This window comes from Dermacentor variabilis, chromosome 10 (genome assembly GCF_050947875.1).
Source record: "Dermacentor variabilis isolate Ectoservices chromosome 10, ASM5094787v1, whole genome shotgun sequence".
NCBI classification, from domain to species: Eukaryota; Metazoa; Arthropoda; class Arachnida; order Ixodida; family Ixodidae; genus Dermacentor; species Dermacentor variabilis.
This window is the reverse complement of record NC_134577.1, coordinates 115,538,679-115,559,437: the sequence shown is the minus strand read 5'-3', so window position 1 is coordinate 115,559,437 and position 20,759 is coordinate 115,538,679. Positions and strand designations below refer to the sequence as shown.

The window sequence follows — 20,759 nt, the reverse complement described above, 5'->3', positions numbered from 1 at the left end:
TGGAATACAAATTATTTCTCCTTTGTTAATAATTTCATTAATAATAATAATATGAATAATTCTATAAATATAAATTTAAGAGTAATTTTTTTAATTTGTATTGAGACACAGGCGCACACAATTTCCAAGAAGCTGGAAATCATCGCAAGGGACTTCCGCACTAGCTCCGGTTGGACGACTCGCTTCATGCGATGAAATTGTCTGTCGCTGAGGTGGTGAACGTCATGCCAGTGGCTCTGATCTGTGTATCAGGACAAGATGATAGACTTTCACTGCTTCGTCACAAGGATCCGTGAAAAGAACAGCTTCCTCTTGTCGCAAATAGGGAACGCCAACCAAACTTCGTGGACCTTCGACATCGCCCGAAATACAACAGTCAGCGAGAAGGGTGCTTGGAGTATCCTCTTGAAGACATCTGGTGCAGAGTAGCTGCAATGCACCATTATGTTTGCAGTAATGGCAGACGGACGAAAGCTGCCACCATGTGTCATCCTGAAATGCAAGACTGTTCCAGAGGGAAAATTTCCCTGTGGAATCCACATCCACACTCAAGTAAAAGGGTGGATGATAGCAGAAGTCATGGTCGATTGGATCTATACTGTTTGGGGACGAAGAGCAGGTGCGCTTCTGCTTCCCTCGCTTATTGTGTTGGACAGTTTCCAAAGCACTCTTGTCGAGAGTGTTCATGCTAAGCTTAAGGAGCTACGCACGGACATTGTAGTGATCCCTGGGGGTCTGACGTTGCTGCTATAGCCTCTTAATGTGTCACTGAATGAACCGTTCAAGCACAATGTGGATGGCGGCGACCCAACGTGATTTGACACCAAGTGAAAAATCTGAAGATTGTCCACAGAGGTGATTTGCTCCTGGATCATTGAAGCGTGGAGCAGTATCTCTGACAACGTAGTGGCCAAGAGCTTTAAGAAGACCGGCATATCCTACGCACTGGACAGGACGGAAGATGACTTTCTGTGGAACTGCAAAGCTGCCCCACTGGTGACACTGCCGGTTCTGACGATGAACCTTGCACCAATGATAGTGGAGATTCAGTCAGTCTAGGAATAAAGTGAGGGGTCATTATTGAATGAGAAAACAAAAAATAAAAGGGCAATCTGCAATTCATGTAGTGCTTACATAATTTATTTATTTATTTATTTATTTATTTATTTATTTACCCTCAGGGCCGAAGCATTACAGAGGGGAGTGGGTAGAGAATAAATACAGTGCATAGTAACATAATAATAACAAAGTAATAATGAACATAAACATAATATCAGAAAGCATGGTAAGGTATGGTAAATCCTAATTATACAATGTTAGCTAAGGCATATTTAAATCTGGTATTATCATTAATGGAAACAATGTTGGAAGAAAGGTGATTCCAATCTTGTGAAGTTCAAGGTAAAAAAGAGTAAAGAAAGGTTTTAGTATGGGGGGGGGGGGACATGGTTCGATACCAACCTTAAAGCGATGGTCAACACGGTTAGATATATAATGTGGCTGAAGAATGAATTCATTAGGAGGATAGGGTGATAGTAAAGCCAATGGAAAAAGTTCAAGCGAAAATTTTTTCGGCGGTATGCTAGAGATGGAAGAGACAAATCAGATTCCAAAGAAGTTATACTAGCAGTGCGGTTATAACAGGAACATATGAAGCGAGTAGAGCGATTCTGCGCCATTTCTAGTGACGCAACCAAATTGTTAATGCTTGGATCCCAGACTTGGGGTCTGGGATCCCAGACTGGAGTGGCGCATTCTAATTTAGATCGAATGAGTGTTTTATATAATAAGAGCTTTAAAGACAAAGGGGCTACAGAAAAGTTATGACGTAAGTCACCTAACATGCGGTTAGCATTGTTAATTATCTTTTCAATATGCAGAGACCAACTTAGATTAGAAGTGATATGAATGCCTAAATACTTATAGGAGGAAACCACACCTAAGGGAGAGTTGTTTAGGTAATATGGAACAGGACTACTGGATGCGCGACAGATACGCATCACTTTACACTTGTTAATATTTAATTCCATTAGCCAAGTATTGCACCAGTTAGATATAGAATTTAAATCTGACTGGAGAATGTTAGCATCGTTATCAGTAACTATTTCACGGAAAATAACGCAGTCCTCAGCGAAAAGATGAATATTAGAAGAAACTGAAGAGGGACGGTCGTTAATGAAAATGAGAAATAGAAGGGGGCCTAATACGGATCCTTGAGGGACTCCAGATTGAACAGGACATTGGTTAGAGGAAAGTTGGCTGCAACAAATTGGGAACGATTTGAAAGGAAATCTTTGATCCACAAATAAAGACTACTATCAATATTAAGTTGACTAAGTTTATGAAAAAAAAGTATGTGGGAGACCTTGTCGAATGCTTTAGAAAAATCTAAGTAAATACCGTCAGCTAATGAAGAACAATCAAGAATGCGGTGCAGTTTATGAGAAAATGATATGAGCTGCATTTCACATGAAATTATTTCCGGAAGCCATGTTGAGCTGTTGAGAAAAAGGAGTTAGATTCAAGAAAGGCGACAAGGTTCGAGTACTATATACTAATATGTTCTAAGAGTTTGCAGCATGTGCTAGTAATGGAAATGGGTCGATAATTACATGGTGAACTTCTATTGCCAGATTTGAAGATTAGAATCACCTTCCCAATTTTCCATTGGGTTGGAAGAGTTGATGTGTCAAGTGATTGCTGAAATATTTTTGTTAGTATGATTGAACTGTAGACACGAGTATTTTTGAGAAATTTGCAATCAATAGAATCATAACCATATGCAATAGAATCATAATAATGTGTGCATTTATGCCTTACCCAACTTTTATTTTTGGTTATGTTCATGATAGCTATCGTACAAATTCTGACCCACAACTTGTTTGCGTTTTCGGTGCTCAAATTGTTGTTGTTGTTTTCTCACGGAAAATTTGCCCCGCATAATAATTGCACCCCTAAATTTGTGCAAATCTTTTGAAAAAAAAAGTGCTATCATTATGTCAGTAAATACGTACCTTTTTTATATCCTACATTGCAGAATTGTGTTAATTCAATTTTTCGGTTAATTCAATCCCGACCGAAGGTCCTGCTAGGCACCTATGCATTTATATTGCCCCAAACATTCGTTACTTCGATACTAAAATTGGCATTGGCAGGGTAAATCGAACTTGACCAGTTTGCACACATGCACTTGACCCATATGGTGACACCAATAACAACCCCTTTAGCTGCAGCATCTGTCTTAGCAGAGCTTAGGGGACATTGAATGCATTGAACACACGTCATCTCCCTTCAAGAACTCCTACTTTTGGGCCACCCTAGAAAGATCTTGAAGCAATAACAGTAGCTCACAATGTCTGATTACTGATTACGGTATTTACTAAATTCTAATGGGCGCATATTGTTTTGCAAGAAAATTGGGCCGAAAATTTCCTGGGCAGTGCAATTGGATATGAAACCAAAACCGCCTTTGCGGCGCTCGTACGCTACTGTATAGCAGGGCTGTATTACAGCACAGTTCAATTTAAAAGACGTACAGCGATGCTGAATTTTTAAAAAATGCGTGCAATTAAACAAAATCGGGTGCGCGTTAGATTTATACTTTAGTTAGGAGCTTTAAGTAATTTCTACATTAGTTTTCTACTTTTGACACACAGAAAGTTGACGTGGGTTTGATTCGGAGGTGTGTTAAACTCCGGCAGATACTGCCAAATAAATGAGTGGTGATTTTCTGTGTTTTTTTCTTCTGCATGCTGTTTAATTTGACCCACCAGATAATTAAATCAATATCATTGGTCCCGTCAAGGTCGAATCAACGGAAGTCGGTGGTATTCATAATTCAAGGCCAACTGCAACGAAATTCTGGACCAGGTAAAAAGCCCCGTTACAGATCATTTAGACATACAGTTGCCTCAGGGGAAAATTTTACGCTTAAAATGCCAGTGGGCGCTTCATAAAACACTCGCAAAACTCTATGTTTTTCATGCCCAAACTGAAAAAAATGCTACCATTACCAGTCGCCGGAAATGATGTGCTTTGAAGACTAGAGAACCAGTGCCCGGGTCGTCTGCTTCCCTTGCTCGTATGCTGTTCTCGTGTGTATCAGCAGGCAGGTCCTGCATGCCTGCTAGCCCACAGACTCATAGCACTCGGCTAGCTGCTCCTTGCACTGTGCCCACACTGTTGCGCGCCTGCGATGTTCTTTTGATGCGAAGTATTCTCAGTGTGCAGCCAGTTTTCTCCATCTGGGCGTCTACGTTCAACAGTAGAGCCCTGATACATTTTGCCTCCACTCAAAGAAGAGCCCGTTGGGGAGGCCAGGCGCGGGTACAGTCAGACTTAAAAATGCGGACGAGGCTCACGAGTGGCACAGTATGCTGCGTCGGTGAAAATTGGGCACTCTACAGTGTAGTGTGGCTGGCGCGGGAATAGAACATGTCCTGTCGCACGCAGGAGCCGATGAAACAGGGTGTATCACGCGTTAGCTTGGCTGACCAGCAGCATGCTTGTCAGCCAAGCGATGCAGTTCGATGCAGTTCGATACAGTTCGGTTGCACTGACGCGAGCGTGTCGAGTTTTCTCCTTCGACAAACAACAAAGCGCTCTCTTGCTGTGCACTTCTGCACTTCCGCTGCGGGAACAACTGATCGCCGCACTGCTAGCTAGCGTTTAAAGTGCTTGGTAAAATTTTAGACGATGAGCAAAATGAGAATGAGGTGCAAGCAGGAGCCAACGTTTCGACACGTGGACTTGTCTTCTTCAAGGCGACATATGCTTTCCTCACCACAGTATATATAGGTGGGACTCCTCTAAAGGGGAGAGGGCATAATGCGGGTGGGTGCAGCAATGAGCGAAGGTATGTTAGCAGCAAGGGTGTCGAATTGAGAATAAAGGAGTGCTGTGCACAAGGCCACAGGTAATAGAGGGCTGCTGTGCATGCCGTTGACATGCCGGCTGACACACGGGCGTTAACACAGGATTGACAGACGGCCGTGTCCTTGGCTTTGTGCACAGCACTCCTTTATGGAGGGAAAAAAAATGGAGGGAAAAGCTAAAAGAGCTGGTTCCAGCACTTGTACAAGATTTACCCAATAGATGGAATATAGCAGTGCACTTCAATATGAGTGCATAACACAGTGAACAAACCTAAGCTGTACTGCAACTAGTATTGATTTATTGCTGTATAAGCATACATAAATACACATTCCAACACATGCATGGAGCACTTCAGCAAGAGAATGACGCAAATAGTACATTTCCTGTGTAGTAGATTTTTACTCTAAAGGAGTTTGAGGGTACCTTTAATCTGGAGCTATCCACTGCCGCGTCCCTTGTAGCCCATCATCAGCCTTGGAAACCAATCGATTAATCAATCATTGCAGGTCTCTTGGCGATTTGGCTCGTGCCCACGACGGAGCACTGAAGTGTCCCTGCGGCGACCTCGCTTTGTGCACCTCCTTGACGAGAACCAGAAGTTCGCCACGTCCATCAACTTCCCGCAGAGCCACTCGTCCATAGTGCGTGTTGGTGTCATTGGCTCTGGGCTGCGGAGCGTGCCTCCGTCGCCGCCCATCGCAGATGAAGAGGTTGTGTTGAACAAGCAGCTCCTGCTGGAAGCGATCACAGCATGTTGCGCCCTGCCGTGGCGCAATGACAGGCCATCACCCACGCGGACTTCCCCCGTTGGTGGCATGAAAATTGTTGCACTGCTCTTAGTCGAGATGATATCGTCGGATGTCATGTTCAACGGGCTTCCTTGGCCAGATGAAGATTTCCTCAAGGTAATGACCCTTTGTAGTATTTCCTTGTGGTGAAACTTGTATTTATTTTTTTATTATTATTTTTCCATGGATGAGTCTGTCTCATCCACGTGTTTAGGTGCTCTTTCAAAGTGCCAGTAACAGGCTGCGTTCATCCAAACCATTTCGACATTCTGTCGAGATCTCTGTTTGTTCTGCTAGGGAGCCCATAGACCCTGTTTGTCCAGCAAAGATTCAAGAAGTGGCAGCTGCTAGTTGCATGTTGCAGCACCCGTCTTCATTTGATTTAGTCGTCAAGCTCCAAAGGTGATTTGCTTCTGCATGAGAGCATTGATAGTGACAGCAGTGTTTTCAGCGCTATGACACATCCAGTAACTGTGATGTCACCGACTACAACAACAGTTTTGATATGGTGCAGCACTGGACAAAGATGGATGGAACCTTCTGCCAGTGCCTCCTCATTTTACATTTGTGCATTTTCAGACACAAGTTGTGAATTTGCCAACACGCTGTTATATATATTTCGAATCTGCAAAAATTTGCTTTGCTATCCAGATATGCAATGAAAAAAGAATAAAATTTTCGGAACACATTTTTGGATATTTTGCCGGCACTTAAGGGTTAAAAGGACACTAATGGAAAACAAAGTCAAACTAGATCAACAGATTATTCATCTAGAACTCTATAATCATATCCTGTGTGCCAATAAATCATGTTGAGGCGTAGGAAAAAAATTCGTAGACGATTGCAATACTCCCTTATGCAAATTTTGAGCACACTTGTTTAGGCATTTTTAATTCGCAAGATATTGTGGCGAATAATTTGATTCTCAATGACAGAGTCCTGTTAACGGCGGCACTGAGCCTTTGCTTGGACAGCTCATTGTTCAGAAGGGAAGCATGAACACAGAAACACATGCCTCGTGCAGAGCGCATTCTCTAGCGGCGGCGGCGCAGGCGAAGTAACGCATGCGCAATGGGTCTGAAGCCCATGCCAGCACTTTGTTTCCATATATGGCATCAGTGTACACACTCGCCGCATGCCTTGTCACAGCTGTGAAGCATGTCTCATGTGGCACTTCTTTCCTCCTCACCCTTTCACCATACTCTCCTCCTCTGCTTTTCCCGACAGGAATGTCTGCGTAAGCAAGTGTTTTACGTGTTGCGACACCACGTACCCAAGCACACGAGGGTTGGACCCTTCTGCATTTAACCGTGCGGCGCTTAGCCGTGTCCGGGGAAAAGGGGATCCTGAAGGTTGAGCCGATGCTGAGTGTTAGGACCTTTAAGGACCCTTGGCGGAGGCAACACACTTGTTTGGGCTCGGCATCATGTAGACGACACCCCGGGACTGACTCACCTGGGGGAAATCTGTAGTTGCCTTTTCCTGTCTCCCTCCCCCTCCAGCCTTCGTATTTCTCTCACTTTTCATCTTTCCTGTCTCGTACTCATTTCTTTATTACTTCAGATCTTCCAGGCAGCAAGGGTTAGCCTTATGTGAGTCGCCAACCTAGGTTATGTCATATTTGGTTATAGTGGTAAAGTACAGCTGGCATTTGGAGGCCCTGTTTTTACTGACCCTGCAGCATCCCCTTGTAAGGCTCCATGGTGGGTGGCTGGCATTGTTGCTGAAAACTGCATGTCTACCTATGGCTACTTCCTTCCCTCCACTACCTGATCGCTCCCTGAAGAGAGGGCACACCGATGAAATTTCTGAATTTTTTGGTCGCCAAAAAGAAACCTTCCTCCGATTTTACGTCATCCACTCTGAAAAAAAAAAAAAAGAACAAGCACGAACCGTGTCACCTTTTGTTGTTTAGAAATCCTTAACTCAAGCACTTGGACCAGGCTATAAAGCATCAAAGATGCCTAGCAGCGATCTCCTTTGGAAACTCCGTGACAAAAAGCAACATGAGAAGCTGCATAACCTGGTATTGTTTGGAGATGTCCCAGTGGCAGTTACTCCGTGCTGCACAATGGACACCAACCATGGTGTTGTTTCCGATGATGACCTGATAGAGCTAACAGAAGCTAATTATTAGAAGGCTGGAGGCGATCAAAACGTAATAAATGTTAAAAGAATTCTGCTAAGTCATGACAGAAAATAGATTAAAACAAAGCATCTAATACTTACCTTTGGTTCAAGTGTGCTCCCTGAGAATATTGAGACGGTATTTGAAGATCCACGTCAGACCGTATGTCCCAAACATTCTGAGATGTTTTAAATGCCAGCAATTTGCCCACAGTTCACAGAACTGCCGAGGCCACCAAACTTGTGCTAAATTCAGTGCTCATGAGCACTCCTCTGAATCGTGTGAGAACTATCTCCACTGTGTAAACTGTGATGCGGAGCATGCCGCATACTCGCAGTCGTGCCCATTGTGGAAAAAAGAAATTGTGACAATAAAAGTAAAAGAAAACATCTAATTCAAAGAAGCACGTAGGCGTGTGTCCTACTGGCTGCTTGTTGTCACAACAACCAGCCAGATGGCGCCACCAGCGCCTAAGGAGTGGCGATACTCTCGTGATCACTCCAAAAAAGACAAAACTCACGTCACAGTGCCACAAAAGGGCCTGTGACATAATCTTCATCTCTTAAACCCACAGCACAAAACACGTTTATCATAATGGAGACACAAATACTACAATGGTATGTTAGAGGACTTCATAACCGTGATAATATTAGAGAACTCCTACAAAAACGTAATCGAAAGTTGCTGTGTGTCCAAGAGACACATCTGAAACCTACAAACACAAATTTCCTTCGAAATTACACCATCTTTCGAAAAGACCGTGATGAGGCTAACGCCTCCGGCAGTGTAACAATAGTAGCCGACATGTCTGTAGCTTGCCGACACGTCGCCCTTCAGGCGTCCCCTGAGGCAGTGTCAGTTTGGGCCATTCTTCTTAATAAGTTGGTCACTGTATGTACCATTTATATACCCCCAAACCATCATCTCGAAAAAACACTTTTATAACCTCATTGATCAGCTTCCTGAGCCTTAGATGCTCGTGGGAGATTTTAACACTCACAACACGATGTGGGGAGCCTCACGATGGGCCACGAGAGGTCGTCTCATTGAAAATTTCCTTTCAAACGGCAATGTGTGCCTCTTCAATAAGAAGGAACCAACCTATTAAAAATCCACCATAATTCATACTCGTCAATAGACCTGTCAATTGGCTCCACTTCTATATTCCCTGATTTATAATGTGTAATAAAAAATCCATTTGGAAGTGATCACTTCCCAGTAACATTGAACTTAATAAACCAGCTTGGCTTCCCTCCGCACGTCCCTCGCTGGAAACTGGCCTCAGCTGACTGGGAATGTTTTAAGGAATTCACTAATTTATCACAAGACTTTATAGATAATTTTAGTATAGATCATGCTGTTTCATACCTTACCACTTTTATCATTGATGCCACTGAAAAGTTCATTCCTTAAACAAGTGGCACCCCATTCAAAAGATGGGTCCCCTGGTGGAATGATGATTGTAAAGAGGCACGGAGGAGACAAAATAAAGCTTGGCGCAAACTACGTGAATGTCCTATAGCCGAAAATATATTAGAATTTGAACAGTTTAAATCCCAGGGACAAAAGATGTGACGACAGGCAAAGAGAGCAAGCTGGCAAAGGTTTCTCTCCAGCATAAATTCATATACTGACGAAGCTAAAGTATGGGGATGGGCTGAGAAGGCTAAAAGAACAAGAAATTCATTTGTCGTCCCTAGTGGACAATGAAGCGAACAGCTTGGAAAACCAAGCCGACGCTCTTGGCAAACACTTTCAGCATGTTCCCAGTTCTAACCATTATTCTGAGGCATTCCTAAAGCACAAACAAGTAGCAGAATGCAAGGCTATCGACTGCAAATGCAGACAGACCGAACCCCATACCCTGCCTTTTAACATTGCGGAGTTGAGAGCTTCCCTGGCTGCATGTCAGAGCTCTGCACTTGGACCGGACAGGATCATGTATGACATGATTAAACACCTCCCCAGTGGTGCTCAAATAACGCTACTCACACTTTTCAACGCTATATGGGCTGCGGGGTACCTCCCTACAGCATGGAAAGAAGCCCTTGTTGTTCCGATTCTGAAACACAGCAAAGACCCCACATTAGTAACTAGTTACCGCCCAATCGCCCTCCGAAGTTGTATTTGTAAACTTTTTGAAAAAATTATAAACCGTCACTTTTTACACTTCCTTGAGTCAAACAAAATTCTTGATCCATATCAATGTAGCTTTAGAGAAGGATGATCCACAACCAACCATCTCGTGCGCATCAAAGCAAACATTTGCAATGCCTTCGTACATAAACAATCAGAAGAGACCAAACTTCCCATAGCAGTGGTGTGGCCGTTATTGTGAGCAAAAACATGTCTGTATCGTTAATAAAACAAATTGATCATCATGAAAGTTTGTTCCTACAGATCAATTTGTACGGGTTCTTGTTTAACCTTGTAGCAGTGTGCCGTCCGCCTTGTGCCACGTCGGATGTCCTCACCAAACTGCATGAACATATTGTTAAATATTGCAGAAAGACCATAATAGTGGCTGGCGATTTTAACATTCCCAGCATAAATTGGAAGAAACTTTCGTGACCTACTCTAGTGGACCAAATTATCTTCGAGACAATGTTAGCTTGCGATCTCGACCAAGCAGTTCACGTTCCAATACGGGTGCAGGGATCTGCTTCCTCTATTCTTGATCTGGTTTTTCACAGCAGATCTCTTCGAGACATTGAAATAACCGTTGAGGAAGGCATATCAGATCATCGGCTTGTGTGCTTCACATGTCGAACGGATAGTTCAAACAATAATGCGCTTAAAGAATGCAAATCCTTCAAAAACTATACTAAAGCAAATGACGAGTCCGTTATCGATTACCTTGAACTAGCACTGGAAGATTTCTCTGGCGATGATGTTGACTACCTATGGCTAAAGCTGAAATCCATTTGCCAACTTCTGTATTGATAACTTCATCCCTAGTAAAATGGAGAAGGTGCACCGAAAAAATCCTTGGATCAATCGAGATATAATCCACCGCGTTAAAATTTGGCCCAGTATTCGACGAGCTAAAACAAACACTCACTAAAAAAATTAGAGCAGGTAGGCAGTTTTATTGCTCCCACATGCTCACCCAATTTCTTAAGACTGACCCTGAAAAATTTTGGCGACATTTGAACTATAAGAAGAGGCAAGCTCTTGACCACCTAAAGATTGATGGTCAGATAATTCAAGATAAGCAACACCAGGCATCCAAATGTAATCATTACTTCCATTCGATCTTCTCTGAGTCTAATCAGTGCTCTCCGGTCATTGCTAAAGATGTGGAAAACGTAAGTTCTGATTTTATAACATACGAGGGTATATTTTCTATGCTCTTAAATCTAAACTCAAAAAAAGACATGCGGTCCTGACGGCATTTCTAATGCTTTTCTTCGTCGCTATGCCGAGTGGCTTTCACATTTTCTTCTGGTAATTTTCCGCTCGTCCATATCTTGTGGCATCGTTCCATCAGACTGGCGGGTCGCTCGTGTTGTGACTGTATTTAAGAAAGGTGACCCTACATTACTATCAAACTATTGCCCTATATCACTGACGGTTACATCTTGCAAGCTTTTAGAGCATATTATCTCAAATTACATGACGGAATTTCTCGAAAAACATGGTATTCTGTCCCCATGCCAACACGGCTTTTGTAAGGGACTGTCTACCACTACTCAGCTTCCCTCTAGCGTCTACGCTTTTGCCTCCGTTCTTGATAAAGCCAGCCAGGTTGATGTTATATTCCTCCATTTCACCAAAGCCTTTGATAGGGTCTCTCATTTTGGTTTGATAACAAAACTAAGCAACTATAGGTTTCCACCTAACATTGTAAACTGGATCTGTGCATATTTGAGCATTCGCGGACAATTTGTCGATGTTGAGGGCCATTACTCTGGTATCTCCCCGTAAATTCAGGAGTGCCGCAGGGAAGCGTGCTCGGACTGCTACTTTTCCTAGTGTACATTAACGACATAACAGCCTGCATAGATGATAGTGTGAGTACTAAATTGTTCGCGGACGACTGCTTACTTTACAAAAAGATTAAAGGTGCCAATTTCAATTGATCCTGAATAGAAGTCTTACTGCAATTTCTGACTGGTGCGACACCTGGGAAATGAAACTTAATGAAGAAAAAGCGGTTTTTATGCGCATTACCAACAAAAAACACCCTCTAGCATATCAATACACTATTAATCATTCTGCGGTCACTCAAACAGACTCCTTTAAATATTTGAGTGTAACCATCAACAATCGTCTAACCTGGTTGCAACACATTGATAATGTTTGTGCGTCTGCTCGACATAAACTCGGCCTACTGAGACACAAGCCGGAACATTCTCCTCCATCTGTGAAACAATTGGCATTCAACACAGTCGTAAGGTCGCGATTAGAATATGCTTGCATCGTCTGGGACCCATTCACGCAAAAAAATATTTTAAAACTGAAAAACGTAAACAGGCTTGCCGTCCGCTACGTATATAATTGTTATGGACGTTATGACTTCCCCTCTAAATTGATTAATGAAAATAATATTGCCACCCTAGAATCCCGAAGAAAGGTAGCACGCCTAACATTGCTTTTCCGCCTTTGGAAAAGGGAACTACAGCTTGGTCATTCACCGTCTCCAGCCGCTACCAGCTAGAGCTACCAGAAATTATCACTAAGGTCACGATTAGAATGTGCTTGCGTCGTCTGGGACCCATTCACGCAAAAAAATATTTTAAAACTGGAAAACGTAAACAGGCTTGCCGTCCGCTTCGTATATAATTGTTATGGACGTTATGACTTCCCCTCTAAATTGATTAATGAAAATAATATTGCCACCCTAGAATCCCGAAGAAAGGTAGCACACCTAACATTGCTTTTCCGCCTTTGGAAAAGGGAACTACAGCTTGGTCATTCACCCTGTCTCCAGCCGCTACCAGCTAGAGCTACCAGAAATCATCACTAAGGTCACGATTAGAATGTGCTTGCGTCATCTGGGACCCATTCACGCAAAAAAATATTTTAAAACTGGAAAACGTAAACAGGCTTGCCGTCCGCTTCGTATATAATTGTTATGGACGTTATGACTTCCCCTCTCAATTGATTAATGAAAATAATATTGCCACCCTAGAATCCCGAAGAAAGGTAGCACGCCTAACATTGCTTTTCCGCCTTTGGAAAAGGGAACTACAGCTTGGTCATTCACCGTCTCCAGCCGCTACCAGCTAGAGCTACCAGAAATTATCACTAAGGTCACGATTAGAATGTGCTTGCGTCGTCTGGGACCCATTCACGCAAAAAAATATTTTAAAACTGAAAAACGTAAACAGGCTTGCCGTCCGCTTCGTATATAATTGTTATGGACGTTATGACTTCCCCTCTCAATTGATTAATGAAAATAATATTGCCACCCTAGAATCCCGAGGAAAGGTAGCACGCCTAACATTGCTTTTCCGCCTTTGGAAAAGGGAACTACAGCTTGGTCATTCACCCTGTCTCCAGCCGCTACCAGCTAGAGCTACCAGAAATCATCACTAAGGTCACGATTAGAATGTGCTTGCGTCGTCTGGGACCCATTCACGCAAAAAAATATTTTAAAACTGGAAAACGTAAACAGGCTTGCCGTCCGCTTCGTCTATAATTGTTATGGACGTTATGACTTTCCCTCTCAATTGATTAATGAAAATAATATTGCCACCCTAGAATCCCGAAGAAAGGTAGCACGCCTAACATTGCTTTTCCGCCTTTGGAAAAGGGAACTACAGCTTGGTCATTCACCGTCTCCAGCCGCTACCAGCTAGAGCTACCAGAAATCATCACTAAGGTCACGATTAGAATGTGCTTGCGTCGTCTGGGACCCATTCACGCAAAAAAATATTTTAAAACTGGAAAACGTAAACAGGCTTGCCGTCCGCTTCGTATATAATTGTTATGGACGTTATGACTTCCCCTCTCAATTGATTAATGAAAATAATATTGCCACCCTAGAATCCCGAAGAAAGGTAGCACGCCTAACATTGCTTTTCCGCCTTTGGAAAAGGGAACTACAGCTTGGTCATTCACCGTCTCCAGCCGCTACCAGCTAGAGCTACCAGAAATTATCACTAAGGTCACGATTAGAATGTGCTTGCGTTGTCTGGGACCCATTCACGCAAAAAAATATTTTAAAACTGAAAAACGTAAACAGGCTTGCCGTCCGCTTCGTATATAATTGTTATGGACGTTATGAATTCCCCTCTCAATTGATTAATGAAAATAATATTGCTACCCTAGAATCCCGAAGAAAGGTAGCACGCCTAACATTGCTTTTCCGCCTTTGGAAAAGGGAACTACAGCTTGGTCATTCACCCTGTCTCCAGCCGCTACCAGCTAGAGCTACCAGAAATCATCACTAAGGTCACGATTAGAATGTGCTTGCGTCGTCTGGGACCCATTCACGCAAAAAAATATTTTAAAACTGGAAAACGTAAACAGGCTTGCCGTCCGCTTCGTCTATAATTGTTATGGACGTTATGACTTCCCCTCTAAATTGATTAATGAAAATAATATTGCCACCCTAGAATCCCGAAGAAAGGTAGCACGCCTAACATTGCTTTTCCGCCTTTGGAAAAGGGAACTACAGCTTGGTCATTCACCGTCTCCAGCCGCTACCAGCTAGAGCTACCAGAAATTATCACTAAGGTCACGATTAGAATGTGCTTGCGTCGTCTGGGACCCATTCACGCAAAAAAATATTTTAGAACCTCCTTTACTGCCTAAAGCCCTAGACCAACTGGTCAGCTTCCTCATCGCCATTCCTCGCGCTCCAGCCCCAGGCCAGCTTCGCGTGGCACGGGCGTATGAGCCAGGCCTAGGTGGTGATGATGGCGGCACAGCGGTGCAGCCAGCATCCCCACATCACACAGAGCTGCACTTAAATTTCGCATGAGGGAGTATCATAATGGGTGAATTTTTTTTTTTTATCGGTCACGTCGTTAACCTGTGTCAGTTTTCATGTTTTATTTTCTTTATTTCCTTTTTTCTTTTTCGGAGGTAAACATGCATTTCTGCAGAAACCAACTAGCCGAACTTATTACCCTTACTTCTCTGTGTCTGTTTCTGGGGCTTGAGGTGCCTCGCAAAGACCGCTCCTTTTACCCTCGATGATGTACGTTGCTGACACTGCCTCTCAATCGTGATCCAGACGTGTCACTGTTGTGGCAGTCATGTCTCTCAGAATGTCAGATGACAAGACACTGAATCGAAGGAAGGGAGTTACTATGACACACAGCCTCAGTTTTTGCATTGTCAAGCCAGGCACAGCTGCTTCACCATGCACTCATGCAGCAATGCTCCAACAGCACATGCTGGTGGGCGAGTTGGTTATGCATGATTACAACGAAGGTGCCAAATACAACAATAGACATAGGAAGGAGACACGAGACGTGTCTCGTGTCTCCTTTTTATGTTCATTGTTGCATTTGGCGCCTTCGTCGTAATCATGCTCCAGCAAACAATGTTACTCATGAAACCTCGTCTCCGAATCGGTTTTTCACACCTTGACAAGTGTTGTTCCTCTAGATTTATGCCTTAACAAATTTGCAGCATTGTTTTTGCTTTGCCCTTCACTCGATGTCACCACCCCAGGCGAGAAGAGTGCAAGAAGCATTCGTTGCCCATTGCGGCAGGCTATGTCATAAAGCTACAGCTGCCATGGCTCAGGTGAGGCCGCTGTGGTGGTGCAGTGGCTGCAATGCATTCTGCTGCCAGGCACTAGGTTGGATTCCCAGCTGTGGTGGCCATATTTCGATGAGGGTAAAATCGACAAATTGTTGCATATATTCTTCATCTCGCACATCATTCACAGCACTGTGGAGGCTGCAGGAACTTTTAGCCTGTGGGAAGGCCGAATGCTCCCCGAGATGTGTCCATCTGCCTTGCGTCATCTACCCACGGCCATAGTAATTTACAGTGTACGCAGTGCATGCACAGAGGTCCTAACATGTCATGAATCGCTGGAACGTATCACGTACCAAGCAGAAATAAAGCTGTCTAATCCCACCAATAAGCAATTATGCCTGGAACTACATTCCACTGCAAGGGAGCCAACTGCTTGGGACAGGAAAATGTCTTATACTGGTGTCACATGGTCACTTTCGACTGCGCTCGTACCTTCGGCAGTGCTGCAAATGATTTGTTAGATCGAGTATAGGTGCTTGTTAATTCTTAACTGTGAAAGCACCATTATTCTAAATTGTGGTAAAAATGTCATTTTTTTTACTATGGGATGCTTTGCAAAAATTGACAGTCACTTACGTATTCTTACGTGATTTGAATGCAGAAGCATAATGACTTCTCTAATTAATTGGTTGTGTCATCATATGTCATACACACAACCTTCACAACTTTATCTTAATCCACCTTTGTCTAATTTGTATGAACCTTAATCCACTTTACTTTATTAATCTTCACTCACTTTACTTCACCTTAATTCACTTTACTCCATCTTAAATCATCTTACTCTAACTCATTCCAACTTTAATTGTGTATTACTATTGACATCGTACAAGATGCTGATGACATCACTAATGATGATGGCTTTTGTTACCAATAGTTGCGGACACCGCAGGCTTTTCTGCCTCATGAGACATATAATGCTTTTGCATTAAAAAGCAATGTGCACAATATTTTAAGCACTTAGTAAACAAAACTGCAATAATTGATTGCAGAAGTGAAGGTATACAAGAGACTTGCAAGGAAATGAACAAGAAAATATCAACTAGCAGAAAGCTTGCCAACCCAGCTCTTCCATGCCGTCGAATGGGTTAAGAAACCATGGGTGGTGACAAAACATTTTAGAGCCCTCAACTACAGCATTCCACATAACGCTCAGTGCACTTTCGGGATGTCAAAGCCCACAATTACATTCTTTTTTTGCACAGGTGACCATCGAGCGTGACCTTCACATCCAGGCCATGTTTGTGGATCACCCAATTCTGTGGGACCTCCTGCGATTGGTGGCATCAGTGCGGCCGTCGCTGTGCTACTGCAGTGTCCTCCTCCGTGCCGTCATGGCCGTCGCGATGACCCACTGGCGCAACTGCCAGGAGAAGGCAGCCGCCTCGAGCCCCAAGCATCTCGAGACCACCCGCACGGTGCTACGCATTATGTCTTTGGGCCAGCTGCTCCCGCCAGCCATGAACAGTCTCGGTGAGGTGCTGCCGCTCTTGAGCCCCTTCGAAGTCTTCTGCGTGTTGTCGGATGTCTGGCAGTACATGCGGAACAACGTCCCCAGCCCGGCACTGTTCACACAGAAGAACCCCACGACTGGTGAGCTGTGGCGCGAGTTCAAGGCACCCGCCGCAGACCTCAAGTACATGGAGCGGCTGAGAGCCATCATGATCAGCAACATACAGACATGCGGACTGATCTTCCAGAAGTTCTTCAGTGTCGACACATGAAACTAGTGTGAATGTGGACCTTGCTGAATGTTGGAAGTGCTGGTCATTGAGGACCCTAGGTTCGGTATGCCACCAATGATTGCAACATGTCATGTAATGTTACATCAGCATGGCTGTCTGATACCAGTGTTACATGGCCACTTCCGATCAAGCCAAATTTGGATTGAATTTCTTGATCTCTATCAAAAATTATTGCTTCTACACGGTCCAGTTCAGATTTAGTTTGGATGAGTTCAAGTGCACCAGGTGCCATTAGTGGGCCCAAACTACTTATCAGATTTCTTTAATACGCTGCAAAAATTGCAATATAAAATGTTTTTTTTTTCTAGGAAATGTTTCATTTCTTCTTGTGGGTAAGGCTGTCGTCTGCTGATTGTTGGCCGCCCTCAGAACTACATGATCATCAGCCTACGATCATGATCTAGAGGATCTATCACCATGCAGGGATTGTGATTGTCTGGATTCATAATGAGCAAGATCACAATCAAAAGTGACCATGTAGCAACACTATACCTGAGTCGAGCTCAATCCAAATCGGGCCCAAGCGCAATCGAAAGTGACCATGTGACACTGGTATGGGGCTGTTTTTACTGTACGAAGTAGTTGGCCCCTTTGCAGATGTTTGTGAGCCGGTCTCGTGCCACTTATGTGTCATGGCTTTTTATTGTGCTCAAATTAGGAACTGAGAAATCAGTTCCTATTTGCTCTGTTCCTTAGAGCCGCGATACATGTTCAATAAAATAATCGCTCTACCACAGCTGCTTGCATCGCGCCAGTATGACTGTGCTGTTATGACTTGCCTCTTAGTGTATAAGGTAAGCATGGTTTGCTTGGGTGTCGGCTATATAACCTCAAATACACATGTGGCCCGTCTGCTTATGTGTGTCACTGGATCTCTAGAGAGAACTTTGCTGGCTAGTGTTGTCTGTTCACAGCCATTCAAACCATTCTGCACTTGATGCAGAAAGAGAGGGGAAGAGAATAAATTTGCTTAAGGGGACGACAACTCAACCAACACTAGGTATCGAAGTCTCGCATGTGAAGCTCCACAGTGCGAAAATTATTTTTTTTGTCCACCTTTGGTGGACAGTGCCCTGTTGCCAGCCTGTTCCAGTCTGTCACACTCCCGTATGAGGTTGGGGTCCTGATCAGCATATTTGTTTGGCAGTTGTTGGGGTTCGTTGCCATTTAACAGGGAGAGAAAGGCTAGTTGGTGGTCCATATTGGAATGCATTATGTAACCGCGCAAACGACAACGGACAAAGAAGGGAACACACAGGTTTCCTTCTTCGTCTGTTGTCATTTGCGCAGTTATATAATGCATTCCAAGTTCGTTGCCAGACAGTCGAGTACACTGTCGTTCTGGCAAAGCCCGCCTACACTTTAATGACTACCACTTGGGCAGCTTAGGTTGTCCTTTTGAAAAGCAATCAACTTGCATAGGCTGACAGAAAAGGCAAAATATGTAACCATCTTTGTGCGTTTTAAAGTGCAGCTCCTAGGTGCCCGTCCCAGTGGCAAGCATCGGCATCCCTCGGCGTAACCAGACGAACAAGCACAGCGAAGGATGAAAGAGCGAACGTGAACCACAGCGGGTGATGAAAGACGGCGATAGAGAAGACAGCCTAAGGAGGAAAGCGGAGCAGGAGGGTGTGGCGATAGCCTGAAGAGAAAAGCCGTGTCATACAACATGGGCTCCGCGGCGACTATGGCTCCAGAGTAGCGCACGTCGTCTGTTCAGCTATGACGCCACCATATATGGAAACAAAGTGCTGCACGAGGGGAGGTCTGTCTGCGGTGGCTTCTGTGAATCGCGCCCATGCGTCGCCTACACGCTGCCTCACGATCTCCTGATTATCGAGGCAGTGTCACCACACTTTGCTCCGTATGCACTGTGCCGCACGAGACAGATTGTCTGCACCGGCCCATATGTCGCGAAATTAAAACATGTTGCACAATTAAACAAGCTGCACCCAAATTTCGCAGTAGGGAGTATCATGATCGTTGGTGAATTTTTTAGTGCGGACACTTCAATGAGCATGTAATGGAGTTGCTCAGAAGTTCACCACAGCAATGTCTTTCTGAGCTGCTCAAACTCGTGCTGCGTATGTGACAGAACACAGCAGCAACATGGCTGTGCAATTTTAGAACGCTAGTGCACTGTGAGTTCTCTGCAATATTTGTTTTACGAGTGGTGTTCCAAAAGTAAGTTTCGCCTTCTTTGTTTTTTTTTAAATAGAAAGCAGTACACTAGGAGAAATAAACAATCGCCATAAAAATCCACGCCCGTTGCTCGTTCAGCAACAGAAGGAGCGTCAGCGGAGGAGGAATGACGCATGCGCAGAGCACCGAAGAAGAGAGAGTAGCAGCAGACCGGCGTGCCAGAGGTTATTCGAGTACAAATCATGATGGCAGACAGACGTGTGCCGACGACTTGGTCACCAATGAAAGTGCATCCGGTATAAATTGGCACCTGTACCCTGCATTGACAGTGCGGGACGTCACGTCCGAAACAGTGCTGAGGTGGAGAAGGCTGTGTGACAATTTTTGCATTTCAGCGCACAGTTCAAAGAAACCAGAGTGGTTTCTTTGAACTGATTGCATGCTACGGCAGATAGCTCAACGTCAGTGATGACTATGTGGAACGATAGTGCAAGATGTATAGTTTATGATGCAATGGTGTTATATTTTTTTTTTTCAATAAGGTTATCGTGTGAAAATAAATGACAAAACTTACTTTCAGAGCGTCCCTTGTATTATAGTTATTGTTGCCTTTGTGCAATATGGCTGCAAGAGACAAGTGTTGCAAACAGTGTGCACATTTAAGCACGTGCTGAATAAGCACACAATTTGAAGGAAGAGGCACAAAAACCTGCTGGACCATTAGGTATATTTTTTTTTTCCTAAGGTTGTTGAGCCTTGTCAAGCAGTTGTTTGGACAGCTTTTTCTCTTGCTAATCTCAATTTCCTGTGTAAGAAAACTGAAACAGATTGTTTGATTAATAGTTCTTATCCGGATTGCGGCAAGATAACGATTCTTAGCATAACCACTGTGCTTTCGTGCCCAGTCTGCCTCGCACTTAGTCTGTTAAAGTCTTTTACACGTGCATATGTATATGTGTGTGTAGAACTTGGGAAGTACAAGTTGGCTACTAGCTAGTTGATACAGCTTGAGCAGGCTAGAAGCAGCTAGAGCTATGTCAGTCTATAGTTTAGACATCTTCAACATGGCTAGCACTCTGCAAGCCATAGGCTTCTATTCATTGTGAAGACAGTTCCTTAGAATAAGTCGAAATTTCAAAGGCATTTTCAAGGAAGATCCAGGAAAGCCTCAAGGAATTTAAGGGGGGGTTGCCAATGCATGGAGAGGCGGCGGGGCGACACGGTCAGTTTTGTAAGTGCGGAAGCTGCCGGCATGCTTCGGAAAAGGTGAAGGGATAGTTGCATTGATAGGGCATAGTATATGAAACCCCTTGTAGCGTAATCGGCACCACAAATGGAGCGCTTAGAAACTGATTCTTCAAA

The 20,759-nt window shown here is 43.9% G+C and overlaps 1 protein-coding gene across 2 annotated transcripts in view; it reads left to right on the top strand.

Annotated features, from left to right (window-relative positions):
- Positions 1-19,978, top strand: part of omd (integrator complex subunit 5 omd) — an 87,647-nt gene extending 67,669 nt beyond the window's left edge. For both annotated transcript variants that reach the window (XM_075673303.1, XM_075673302.1), the window contains 2 exons: positions 5,382-5,780; positions 16,716-19,978. In XM_075673303.1, coding sequence (XP_075529418.1) covers positions 5,382-5,780; positions 16,716-17,234 — 918 coding nt within the window. In that variant the 3' untranslated portion in view covers positions 17,235-19,978. The remainder of the gene's footprint in view (positions 1-5,381; positions 5,781-16,715) is intronic.
- Positions 19,979-20,759: the final 781 nt, after the last annotated feature.